Below are 14,216 nucleotides of genomic sequence, written 5' to 3'. Positions count from 1 at the left end.
CCGTCCTGGCTGGAAAATATTGGTTTCACTCCCACCCCTGTCCTCGTTCTGATGTCTACTCAACACGAACAAACCACATTCTGTCTGCGGACGGTTTTCCCTAAACTCCTCGCCATCCTGATGCTCGCAATCAGTTGGACAGCAGCCAGCAGGTCTTTGCGACTTGACATGAGTAGTGTCAGTCAGTCAGACTGACGCCTGTCGGCTAACCGAGAAAAGGTGCTGTCCGCCGGAGAAAAATCGGAGAACGACCCGAAGCTCTGGCTGCTGTTAGCAGCGCTGCTAACTGAAATAACGGAACGCCCGGAGCTACCAGGGACGCTTTTAGCTGCGAAACAAATCATTAAAAGCCACCGCTCCGCTCCCTTCTCCACATTGCATTGACATTTCATTAGGGTTGATGGAGAATTTTATCTCTACTTCGTGTTATTGCCCCCATTTTGCTCGACTCCCATCCCATCCGTTTTTGTTCGGGACTTGATGATGGCGGAGCGGGGCGGGAGCCGAACGGAAACCGGAAGTACTCTTCTTCGACGGTTGATTAGCAGATGTGAGCACAAAACCACTGCCTCCAAGTGGCCATACGGAGTCTTACACCGTAAGAAAACGAGGAATTTGTTTCGAAAGAAAGAGAATGAATTGATTGAATGAATGAATGAAAAACATTATTTTTCCTAAGATTTTCTTTTTTCTATTCCATTTTCTATTCTTATCTGTCAAAGAATCAGGGTGCCTTTCACATCGATGCTGAAAAATTGGACTTATTCATCATATTGTCCCCTTTTGGTTCAGCTGTCAGATTAAGCGTGAAAGTTAAGATTTTAGTCTTCAGCATCTTGATTTATGAGAGACAGAATCACTGTACTCATATAAGTAGTATAAGTAGTTATATGGACTTTCCAACACAACTTCTGGTTTGTTCTGCTGGATTTTGAGGGTCTAACCTACATGGTAGATTAGACAAATTAAGTCTGCTGATGTTGCTCCTCCTCAGTAATGCAGAAGTATTTCAGCTGATCCTGGACAGACAGCTAAAAACTATAAAATCAGGAAGTGCACTTAACCCAAACTCTATAAATAATACATATTTCTTGGGCAACGTGGTGTTTTTTTTTCTTCTTTTTTTATTATAGTGTAGATAATTTGCCTAACCACTGAGCGGTAGTGAGGAATCTGAGATAATGTTTTATCCCTCTAAACAATGTTGACCTGATAAAAATAATTTTAAACCTGCAGAAGTTGCTCATTTTCATAAAGTTTGAATTTATTTGACTTCATCTTCAGAAACTAACTGAAACAATCTAAGACTGGTGTTTGTTGGTAAGATTTCAGAGTTGTCTTCCTGGATGTTTCTCTGTCTTTGCAACTGGAAGTGTTGCATCCTTGACTGACTGAAGCTGCACAAATGACTCAATTTGAATATTCTATTTAAAAAAACTGTTGTATTACTTGAAAGTAATAGTGAAGATTAAATAGAGATAGAAAGGTGTTTATGCAGAGAAACACAAAATGTTCAGGGTTTTCTCAAAAGCACTACCTCCCTTTTCTGAGGTACAGAATTATAACTTGACTCTGGTTTATTTGACTCCATTATTGAAGTTAGATAAGACAATTAAAAACAGATATAAAGTGTTGCTTTGAAAATAATATCAATGTTTTGATCTCCAGTCCTGCCAGGTGTGAAAATGCCCTTAAGCATGACACTAACCCCCACATATGCATTATAAATGGTGTGAATTTTCTTGTAAGAACAGATAAATAAATAAGCCTTTTGCACATTATTATCAAACATTTTATAGATTATTTCTTCACAGTTTGGCACAGATCTTACTTACTGGGAAATATTGAAGATAATCTACGATGTCTAGTGGTAAAACTGTGTGACTAAACTCTTGTACTATACATTTTCAAATAAATGCACATTGAGATATCACATCTTTTAGTTAAAGATTAAAAAATAACTTTTAGATGAGATCAACTTAGCTGAAATTGAAATGTAGATCTTAATTATAGTCTCAGAGAGTCAGAATATATTAAACTCTCTTTCACTGAAGATTTTGTTTCTGGTGTTTACTGTTCTGTCTGCTGTCATTAAATGTAAAACGTAAAACTTTTTCAGCGCCAGACAGTGAATATTTACTACTTAAGCAAAGATAAGTACTTCCTGGATTCAAACAAGTTTGACACAAATAAATGATGATGTAACTGCCTCCTGTTGATGAATTAGATGAAGTGAAGTGACTGAACACCTTCTGCTGTGAAACAGGTCTGGTTGAAACTGGACAGTGTTTGGGATGACAGATTATTAAGTCACGTTCCCCAAAAATAAAGATACTATAACATGTTGTTGTTGCATAATGTACCACCTTCTTTGTAATTACAATAAACAGCTGTTGAAATTACTTCTCCAATTAGAGAGATTTAAAAAAAGATTCCTGCCACATTAAGGGATTTTAATTTTTGTGTTTTTTTGTGACTATTGGGACGGCAAATTACAGTGGAACAAAAAAGGAAAGAGCAACGTTTTTAAGTGTGGTTTACTTGTTAAAACATAGTACAGTACGAATAATTTGGTCTTGCGGGGTCAAAAACAGATTCCACCGTGTTGTTATTTATTTAAAAAAATGAAGCAATAAAAGAAAAGCTGTGCAAGAAACAAGCTCCACTCCATGATTCAGCTATGGCAGCTCTGAATAAATGTACGGTAGTTGTTCTCCGTCTGCCTTTATCAGTCGTTCACATGGTTACGGAGGAATTTTGACTCGTATTTCTTTACAGCATTGAGTCTGTTTACAGAGATTTACAGACATTCATTGCTGCACAGCTCCCTAAAGCTCCCATTGCAGCATTTCAATAAGCGAAGCTCTGGACCATTGCAACATCTTGATTATTCCTTTTTTCTGCCATTCTGTTGTAGATTTGCTGCTGTGTCCTGTTTAATGACGGTTCAGTCCAAGCTTCAGCTGTCAGACAGATAGCCTCACATCTGACGCTAAAACTCTTTGGTCTACAGAGAACTAGTTACCTTGTGGCTGCAACACAAGCCCAAAACATCATCCCTCCACCGCCATGCTCGACAGTCGATATAAAGTGTTTGTTCTGATATGTTGTGAATTTGGCCGCACGTTTTGGGTAAACCTTTCTACTTCGGTTTCATCTTTCCAAACGTCATTGTTCCAGAAGTCCTGTGACTCATTCAGCTAAAACAAATCTAAACCACGATGCCACGTTGTTTTTAAAGAAACAAGGTTTTCTCCTGCAACCTTTGGAGATGATGGAGCTCCTAATCACTGTTTTCCAAATTCTTTGAGTGTTGCACAGTCTGACTTTGGGGGTGAATTTGCTGGAACTCCCACTCCTGAAAAGATTGTTAGCTATTTTCACTGGTGAATAATCTTATTCACTTTAGAATGATGGGCGTCAGACTGCTAGGAAATGACCTTTAACCCCTCACGGTTTAAACATCTGCTTCTCTAAGGTCATTGCTGATGTCTTTTCCTCCTTGCATCATGTCACAACACACCAATACACTCCAGAGCAGCAAAATATCTAAACACGCCACATTTGTCATTTAAAACAACTCCTTTTTGACAGAAAATTTGCTACACGAGTTCTATTTCGGGGTGATGGATCAAACTGGTAAAGCTCCAGATGTTTTGATTAAACAGTGCAGTGCTCTCTTTTTCCTATCAGTGTTTTCCTCATTCCCAGAATTCAATGGATGCTAAACCTTTTAGCACGCGGCCCTCCATCCTGCCCACCCCTCCTCTTAACTGTCAGCCTCTCTCCTCATCCGTGTATACATCCAGCCCTCTAGTCCACTTTCACAGCTGTTGATTCAGCTTTGCATAACCTCCTTAACTGGCCCACCGCAAAACAGAAACAAATAAAAAAAATAAGAGAGAGAGAGAGGGGTAATGAAATGTTATTGGTCGTTGGTATGTGGCATGGCAGATAAAGCTTCTTATGCAAACTGATTTTAGATGATTTTACATAACAGAGAAGCTCATGGTAAAAAAAAAAAAAAAATGAAAGAAGCATCAATCAGATGATCTGCATGCTATCAAGATTCAGCACGTCTGGGTTTTAGCTCAGACGGGTAATTAAGAGTCCAGATTCATGTCCTCATATGAAACAAAGACTGATCCTCTGGAATGAATGAAGTTGTTTACAAAAAATAAAAATCCTGCCCTTTTTGTCACGCAGATCCAACAGATGCTATAGCAGATTACCACACAATAGGATAAAAGCTGTCGGGGCCTGTGACCCTTTAATACACCGAAGGTCTGTATTACAATGCAGTCTTTAAAAAGATGAAGATCCTCATAAGCCTCTGTTGTTGGTTTATTGTGTTACTGTCATATGTTGTCCCACAGAAACAAATAAATACGATGTGGAGCGACAGTTTTTGGTGCTAATTTGACGCTAATGTACAAAGTGAAATGACCATTTCAGAATAATGTAAATGATGTTTTTCTGTTTTTTAAATGTTCTTTTTCTGTTTTAGCCAAACATGCATCAAAACGTTCAGCTCAGTCAAGAGATGAGTGGCTTGGTTTTTGATTATATATTCATATAGATGCTCAGTCATCCAAGAAATAACAATCCCAAGTGAACCACATTGAATAAGACGTTTTAAAAATGCTTTATTTTAAAAATGTTTTCATAGAAACAAATTTTGATCTTTCTCACTCACAAGTTACCAATCAGCTTAACATGCATGTGGGAGGAAACCAGAGTATCTGGAGAAAACCCACACATGCTCAGAGAGAACATGCAAACTGTACCCAGAAGGGTCCTCCAGCTGGGATTTGAACCGGTGACCTTCTTGCTGAGAGGCAGCAGCTCTACCAACTGCGCCACTACACCAGCTTACATTTAGATGAAATATATATAAATGAAATACTACCCAAATGTTAGTTTTTAAAGATGATTCTTTATCTCTTTCATAAAGAACCTGAAACGTTTCCACCTACTTTGTATAATAAAAGTTAACAAATCCCTCAGAACAGAGCATGTATACCATTTAACAAAAATAAAAAAATCATCAAAAACTCATTGAAGATGTGTTTTTTTTAAAGCTTTGGATGTCTGAACATAAAGCTCAGCCTTTATGAAACTCTTATTTTTATGATCAACAACAAAACATTTTCTTCTTTATTTTTTAACAAAATTTGGGGAACAAAATATCATTATCATTATTACTAAAATTAAGTAGCCTTACCTGACCTAACACTATTTGAATATCCTCTGACTACCCTAGCTTTGAGTCGAATTAGAACAAATGAAAGGAAAAACAAATGTGCATAAAGACGAAGTTCAAATGTGCGGTCGAACTTTAAAGAGCTGAATCTGCTGCACAAACTCTGAGCGAATCAGAAAAAAAGAGCTGAAAAGAGCATCTGCTTGAACAACCTGTCAGCTTCAAGGTCAGGTAGTATTTCACAACGTGATGTCAGGAGGAAACCAGGGCGTCATCTCTGCAGCTCAGACATGATCCTGCACACAACACCACCCACTCCTCCTCCTCCCCCTCCTCACCCACCCATCAGCAGAACAACCCTGGATGCAGCCACACCCCCGGCTCAAACAACCTCTGAGCATCCCGGCGGACGGGCCAGAGCAGGGTCCCTGCCATCTGACGGGCAAAGCTGTCTTGGCTGAGGAGGGACAGGTCTGACGCAAGGAGCAGGAGCAAGAAGGTGAAGAAGGAGGACTCATCAGGTCTGCAGGAGTTGGCTGAAGGCTCTCAGGGTTCGTGTGCGATGCGTTTAACTGACAAGCAGGAATCATCAGAAGAAGGTGAAAGCCAGATGCAGACATTTCTTCCTATTGTTTAGATGACAAAACAATTTAAATATCTACATTTTTTTATGCCCATTTATTTTTCTTTTTTTACAAACTGCTCTGAATTTTTCTTCTTTCTTTAATTTTTTTAAATTTTTTTTGCACGTCCCCGCTCTTCGATTCCTATTACAGAGATGAGTTTAGGAGCAGCCTGCATCTTCTTACGAGGAGGGAAAAACATAGTAGGTAGTTTTAGTAACATTGTCACTGAATTCATGTGTATTACAAAAAAGACAATAAATGTAAAATCATGAGAACATCTCATTATTTAAACTAAATGACTCTCTTTCTGTATTAAACTTGTTGAGTTAATGAAGCGTCATCTATTTATTGTTCTAAATGAGATTCGGATGTAAATGATAGTGAATATGTGAGCTTAGTTCTTTAAATCTAAATAGTTTATTTTTCTCCCCACAGTCACGGCAGCTGGCTGAAGATGAAATTGATGGTAAGTTTCAACAATCAGCTTTTTCAAGTTTCTCCTTCTTTCACATTTATGGAAGATTTCACGTCACAAAATCTCCATTTCCTATCTTAGCTGTGGGAACATGTTTAAGTTGAGGAGTGGTGTGAGTTTATGACCATAAACATGAAGAAATACACACAGGCACGTGCACAGTGACTGTGTGTTTTGTCTTGTTTGGATATAGACGGTGAAAATGTGCTGTGTGTTTTGGACGAAGTCCATAAAGTAAGCTGCTCTGACCAGTTTGGGTTTTAAATTTTGCACACAGATTAAATCATAGCACAAAATGTAAAAAAATAAACTGTCTTGGACTGTCAGCTGATCACCTCCTGGTGATGAGTTGGATCCTGTGGTGGGGGGGGAGTCTGCTGGAAAGACCTAGTAAACCCAAACAAATAGTGAGGATAAACGAACATCTGGCAGAGCCTTCTGTTCATGAGATCTTCAACTCACGCACAAGTTTTTCACATGTCCCATGGATTCTAAAACATACACGTTCAGGCCAGAGCCTCTATAGATGTAGCATCCAGAAGGTGTTGTCTGAAGGTCACTCCTGTTGCTGAAGCAAAAATAAAGAACCTGCTGGTGGACACCAGTTCTACTGGAGGAAACTGGAGACCTTTAGGGGTTGTCTGTCCCAGAGGATGTAAAATAAACTGAGCAGAATAAGGAGAGGCTATTGAAAAGGACTTTCAGTTGGCCTCATGGAGGTTCTGGCAAACTGTTTGGCTACTCAGAAAGGACAGGCTTGGTTTGGGTGTGTAACTGCTGATATAGTATGGGGATATTGTTGGACAGTGGAAGGAGCTCTTTGAGGTTCTCCTTAATCCAGCCTCCATGCCCTCTCATGTTAATGGTTCGTCTAGATTCCACCTCTCACCTGCGGTCATGAGGTATGGATCATGACTGAAAGAACAAGATCCCAGATCCATCAGCTCAAATGAGCTTTAGAGTTTCTGGGCTCAGCCTTGGAGATCGGGTGAGGAGCTCTGTCATCTGTGGAGCGCTGCTTCTCCTTGCTATTGAAAGGAGTCAGCTGAGGTGGTTCAGGCTCCTCCATTTGCGGGGCGCTGCCGCACCCTCTGCACCCCTACTTCTCACAGCCTTGCTTCCTACACTCGCGTCACTTTTTGCTTGTACCTCTGCAGAGCTGCGCGATGCATTCAACGAGTTTGACAAAGACAAAGACGGACTGATCAGCTGTAAGGATCTGGGGAACCTGATGAGGACGATGGGTTACATGCCCACAGAGATGGAGCTGATAGAGCTTGGCCAAAACATCAACATGAACCGTGAGTCCAGGCTAAACCCAATTTATGAAAGGAGATGTCTTTTTAAACATATAAACCTCAACAGCTGTTTGTTAAAAACTCAGACAAAGCCTGTTTTAAACCCCTCAGTTGGTGGCAGAGTGGACTTTGACGACTTTGTGGAGCTGATGGCCCCGAAGCTTCTAGCAGAGACAGCTGGGATGATCGGCATGAAAGAGCTTAAAAATGCCTTTAAAGAGGTAAAAAAAAAAAAAAACTAGAAACTGTCAATCATTGTTGAATCATGAAAATTCGACAAACTCTGTGACCTTTCTGTGGTTAGTTTGACATGGACGGGGATGGAGAGATCACAACGGAGGAGCTGCGGTTAGCCATGAACAAACTGATGGGCGAGCACATGAATCGCAGAGAGATCGACGCCATCGTCAAAGAAGCGGACGACAACGGGGACGGCACTGTAGATTTTGAAGGTGCAAAGTGTTTTTTTCTTCTGCAGTGACATAAACATCAGCAGAGGCATCAGATGACACTGAGCTGCGTGCACTTTTCGTAAATGTAATCAGGGTTTTTTTGTTCTTCCTTGCAGAGTTCGTCAGAATGATGTCTCGTAAATGAACGCCGAGGAGGACGTCTTCAAGAAAATCTGTTTGCACCTTTAAACTTTAGGACGTTGTCTTTTTCTGAAACTCCGAAAGACCGACTTATAGGCTGTGTCATTCAGAACAAACATAAAATATACTGAAAGCACCTCAGAGAGGAACTGAACTATGCAAATACTGTGATTTAAATTATACAAGTTTTATAAATAGAAGGGAAAACTGAATGAATTTATTCAATATTTGTTGTTTTGTTTGATATGTACTGTATGATTCATTTTGGATTGAACTGCGGATCAAGATTTTTTTTTCTCTCTTTAAAAATAAATATGTTGCTCAATGAAACCTTGTATGCTGAGTTATTGTGACCATGGTGTATTTCTTTAAATTAAAAAGAAAAACTTGAACAAATTAAATTCACCCAGGATATAAAGATTTAGAATTCTACACAAATAATATTTAGCATAAGTAATTAAAGTGTAAGTATAGTATAGTATAGTATAGTATAGTATAGTATAGTATAGCATAGCATAGCATAGCATAGCATATAGTATAGTATAGTATAGTATAGTATAGTATAGCGGTATGGGGTGTAAATATATGCTGATTATTTACAAGTTAAACTCATAATATACCAATAACCTAGATTTGGGCACCACCTCTTTTAAAGAGGAAATATGTTTAATCGGTCTCATTAAAAACCCAAAATAATGTAAAGTAACGTGAATTATTTCCTCGTGTATAAAGAACATCAAATCAATTAATACACACAGATAAACTAAAAGACTGGTCTGCTCTCAAGGAAGAGGTGGTTCGGTTAACTTTGAACCAAATCAGCAAAAAGGGGGTTTAGAAACGTAAAGTCTTTGTTTTTCATGAGACTAAATCTAAAATCTTTGTTCTGCCTTAAAAGTTTCATTCTAAAAGAGAAAATAAGACAAAGAGAGGATTATTAAAAACACACATTTCTCATGAATAAACATTCAAAATATGACATCTTTGAATTAAAAAAATAAACAAATCTGTATACCTCTTTATTGCTTTTGAAAACTTTAATTCCTCTTTTTCTGGATGTAAATCGCTTTACTCGGGTGAATATTTCCTCTGGTATCAGATGCTGCGCAGCTGGAAGAATTTTTACTGAAAGCTTTTTACTTTTGGGCATTTGTTATGATGTGTAACCATGGCAACAAGGTATTTTATAACAACCAGGAGCAGCTGATTAACATCTCAAAAGCTCACGTCTCAACTACAACCCCAAATCCCACATGAGTTGAAAAGGAGGCTCCGTGGACTAATTTCCGTCAACCTGGCGGCGGTGCTCGAGTACCTGACAGCCGAGATCCTGGAACTGGTAGGAAACTGGTGGGAAAATTGGCTCCCCTGGCACCTTCAGCTGTCTGTCCATGGTGAGGAGGAGCTCGGCAGACTGCTGGGAGGAGTGACCATCGCTCAGGGAGGAATTCTGCCCTGCATTCGGGCGGTCCTGATGCCTAGGAGGACTGAGAGGTCCACTGGATCTGACAGCAAGCTGTATCTCAGTGGACGGATTGGTATCTGTGGCCAGATTCTTTGGATTCGCTGCAGGAGATCCTTCCTGCCCACAGTTATCAGCGTCTAACACCTTTTGAATGAAACCAGGATGATGAGCTAAGACAACACTTAATTTCCCTCTGGGATTAATAGTGTTTTTGAATTTGGATTTATGATTGTCTATTCCTGTCGTTGTCCACTGTTGTCATCACTCTTTGTTAAAGAAGTCAGGTGTCTCTTGAAAATGAGTCCCCGAGGCTCATTTGGATTAACCTGTCTAAATAAAGGTTGAATGAATGAATATTCAAATAACATGCAGGCTAAAGGGGTGCTGCACTATCCATGTCTTTCTGGAAAGGCAGGTCACTAGATGAACAAACAAAAAGGTTCTTGGTGTTATCTTCATGGGAACGAGAGTCTAGGAGTATTACTTTTTGATAAGGCAAGATATCAACATTGTGAGTTTTTCGTATGTTTCAAAAACTCCAAGGTTAGATTGAGCAAAGCCTCTTTAAAAACTGTCTCTCAGTTTCATGGGAAATGAGTTCATACTGGGTTAATGAGGTTAACACAACTATTTTTTTTTAATTACATCATAGTGTCAACTTAGAAAGTTTGTGAGCTGAGACGAAGAATATTTGTAAAATATGACTGTGAATTCACAAGGGAATAGATCAGGGGTGTGCAAGCTTTACGATCAAAACAGCCATTTCTGCCCCTTTGTTCACTAAATTAAACGTGTCCAGAGCCACAAAACCTGCTACAACTGGGTTTTTCAACTGGTGGCCCACGGACTACTTTAAGTTCGTTGGAGGGCGCTTTTGTGGACAGTAGTGATTTTATAAAACTAAAAATATCTAATGATTTTTAACATTTATTGATATTTTTACACTCTAAGACAAAGTAAAAGACGAGATTCTTGTAAAGAAGGAAAAAAATTATATATTTTTTTCCCAGTTTCTAAGAACTAAAACAATAAACTATGCATTCTTATGTGATTTTTTTTTAAAGTTTGAAACAGGAGCTTCAAAGATGGAAGGACTTTTATAATACAAATAAAAAAAAAGGAATGAAATAAACAATAGTTAAAACTGACAAAGAAATATATTTATTAGCTCAATAGGCACAAAAGCATTTTTATTTATTATAAAAATTCAACTAAGCTTTGGAAATCTCAGAAAAGTCTGTGCAAGTAAAGGAAGAGAAAAGAAAAGCATGTCTGGTGTTTGTGAAGCTGTGGTTTCTGACTTTTTGTTAGTTGTTGAAGAGTTTCTGTGAAATCCTTTGAGGTGGAAACAGGAGTGTTTTAACAAAACCATTTCCAGAAAGAGGGAAGGCTGCTATCCTCAGCTGTGACTCAGCAATGAATGAGATACTCTGAGCATGGAGTTACTGACTTATTAGCTGAAATGTTGTAGGGATTTTGTGCAGGCGGCATCCTCTAAACTAAATATGAGGGAGACTGTTCATCTTGTTATCAGCAAATGGATCAAATATCTGTTTCTGCCCTGTATGGGGGTCTGTTAGAAAACCCACATGAATGGCTAAAATAGCGAAAAGTATGCAAAAGTATTTAGATTTCAAAAATTCTAGGGAGAAAAAGTACAAGAAATAAAAATACATTTTTGATTTACTATTAACAAACTGTTTAAATTTTTTTTTCATATAAAATTCAAAATTTAAACCCATAGTTGTTTCAGTCTGTTTTAATTTTAGTTTTAGAAATTGTTCCAAAAGAATCAACGTAATAGCTCTCTAAAATAATTACTAAACTGTTAAAAGTGTTTCTGAACTAAAGTTACAACTTTTTTTTAACTAATAAAATCAACTATTGAAATCTTATTAATGGAATTAATATTTACGTGCTTTAGAGCAGAAACTTTCCTGTGCAGCTCCTGAAAACAGAAATCACATGATGTGTTATTATTTTATCATTATTTATAAATCAGACCTGTATTTCTTATTACATAAAGTCAAATTGCCATCTGTAAAAAAGTCCTGCTGCTTCAGCACTGACTAACAAACCTTTTCCTGCCAACGTAAACCCTAACAACATGACCACTACGTCGTTCTTTAGAAATATACGCTTTAATCTATGGATTTCATGTTCCCCAGAAGGGATTTGTAGACCAAAAACATCAGCGTTGCTGTTCGTCTGTGAGTAAAAATGTTGAGAACTGACTAATCCTGCCCGTTTTGGAAGGACATTAGGATAAAGAGATTGTGTGACCTAAAGCGGACAAGCCACTGATTTGAAAAAAACTCCAGCTTATAAAGAAAAAGATCAAAATTTGCATATTGTCATAACGCTTGCATAACAAATTTCAATGGATTAAATAAAAAAGAAGAAGAACATTTCTAAATTAAAAAGGTGGGGCTATCCTTTTTTTTTTTTTTTTTTTAGCATTTTTGCTACATTTTTAGTGATATATAATGTATATCTACTAGAATTATTATTTTTAATGATTTACCTTCAAATATTATATTTACAAATAAATACATTTTTTAAAAATCCCAGGAGGTTAAACACCTGGGTGGAAACTTGGCCTGTGGACAGGGACTCGCCGTGCAGTCGCACTCTGGACTCATCAGACAGACAGATGTGGGACAAGCTGTGCTGAGCTTAAAACAGGCAGACAGACGGGGAGCTAAAGCTTATAGTGCCAATTAACAAAAGTGAAGCTGTTCATCTCAAAACACACCTGTTAACGGCTCTGAACAGACTGAATACGAGTGGTGATGTTATGGCATACTCATAATTATTAGACGACTGCATTTTATTTTGAGACTAAGGAGACATTTTCATTGTTTCGGTGCTTTTACCTGATGTTTAATGCAGATAATGTATGTGTCTGAAGAGTGCATGGGGCTTTTTTTTTTTATCCCAGTGGATACAGCACAAAGAGAGGCTGATGAGGTCAGAGGAAGAATCAGATGATGTAATACTTGCTGCCCTGATCCTTCCCTGATCCCCCTAACATCTAGCATTGACCGTTTTTGCATTAATCCACACTAATCTCTCTCTTGGTCACTCTCAATCCCGACGAAGCCATTCTGACCAGAAGGTTGCTGTTGGGCCAGAACTGCACTTTTAACCCTTTCAAGACTCCATTTTTTTTAGACAGACTCCATTTGCTAATTGCCAAAGTGGTGGTCGTTGTCTGTACTGTTAGCCAAATATCTCATGAATGAAACGCATGTTAATGAAACTTTCAGAAAATAACTATTGGGTTGACATCAGTACCTTATAGATTGAACAGGTTTAAGATCCCTTAGCAAAAAGTAGTTTATTTAAGTATACTAAATGTATACTTATTTTACACTAAAAATGAGGAAGTGTACTTGAAGTTTACATTTTATAAACTTTATTTGATATACTTAAAAATAGTATTAAAATGTCCCAATTTAGTCCAAACAAGTATTAAATCATTATACTTCTAGTATACTACAAGTATGGTGTGTACAAAGTAGTATACTTGATATACTTATACTTAACTTAAAGTATACTTGCAAAAATAAACTTCAATTGTACTAGTTTTTGTTAAGGGATGGCCACTACAGCAAATGGAAAAATAGCATTGAATCAGTAAATTCAACAGATATTGAGTAGTAGGGTAGTAGCTGAGCATCTTTCCCAACACTTTGAGCTGTTGGGGTTTGTTTGTTGGCAAAATGTTTAATTAACTGCTCGATATCTTTTAATGAAACTCTGAAGAAGTATTTACTGTACATACATTTGGGTGTACATCTACAACTGGCTGATGTCTGTGGTCAACCCCGTTCAAGATGGCTAACTCAGTTTATCAACTTTAGCCAACAGAACAATGGCTATACCAGATACTGAGTTAAATTTGGTGTGGCAGTAGCTGACAGAGATTTCTAATTAATACTCCAAGTGCTACAGATCATGGAGGATCAAGTTAAATTGCAAAATATCATGAGATTGTGTTTATTGTTATTTTCAATGTTTGACTGAAATATAACTGTCTTTTTCAACATAGGACGCCCCTTTTAAAAAACAAAACAAAACTCTAATATAAAAGGTGTCAGGTGATGTTCATATGGCCTTTAATAATCATTTTATGAAGAGTCAGATAATTGCAGCACAATTCCCACGGGGAATTAATACAACTTATCAATGTCGTCTAGTCTTTTCCTGTTTAGTTTAACTTGTGAGTTTGTTACATAACATCACATATGAAAATCATTGTGTAATCATGCTATAATAAGGTTGCTGATTAAATTCACCTCATTAAGCTGATTACCAGGTAAAGCGCCATGTTACTACAAGTTGGTTGAATAATTAGGAATCCGCTTACTTTTAGGATAATTACTCCAGTCTGAAAAGTTGTGGATATAGATAATTAAAGTATTTTCAGCCCAAACCAGCAAAACAAAATACTGAAGCTTTTTGATAAGAAATCAAATCAGTGTTGGTAATGGCCACCAGGCAGTTTAAAGGAATATATCCCTTCAGTGTATTTTTATATTAGTTTAAAACAA

General features: G+C 37.7%; 1 protein-coding gene across 1 annotated transcript; it reads left to right on the top strand.

Moving 5' to 3' along the window:
* The first annotated feature begins 5,603 nt into the window (after nt 1-5,603).
* On the top strand, nt 5,604-8,473 carry cabp5a (calcium binding protein 5a). Its single transcript, XM_037691418.1, has 7 exons — nt 5,604-5,802; nt 5,980-6,029; nt 6,265-6,295; nt 7,462-7,605; nt 7,714-7,823; nt 7,907-8,054; nt 8,171-8,473. The coding sequence occupies exons 1-7, from the start codon at nt 5,766-5,768 to the stop codon at nt 8,197-8,199; spliced, it is 549 nt and encodes a 182-aa protein (XP_037547346.1). The 5' UTR covers nt 5,604-5,765; the 3' UTR covers nt 8,200-8,473.
* The last annotated feature ends 5,743 nt before the right edge of the window (nt 8,474-14,216 follow it).

The sequence above is a fragment of the Nematolebias whitei genome, chromosome 17 (genome assembly GCF_014905685.2).
Source record: "Nematolebias whitei isolate Nwh7 chromosome 17, NemWhi1, whole genome shotgun sequence".
Lineage (NCBI taxonomy): Eukaryota > Metazoa > Chordata > Actinopteri > Cyprinodontiformes > Rivulidae > Nematolebias > Nematolebias whitei.
The sequence above is the reverse complement of the archived record's forward strand: the minus strand, read 5'-3'. Positions and strand labels throughout refer to the sequence as shown.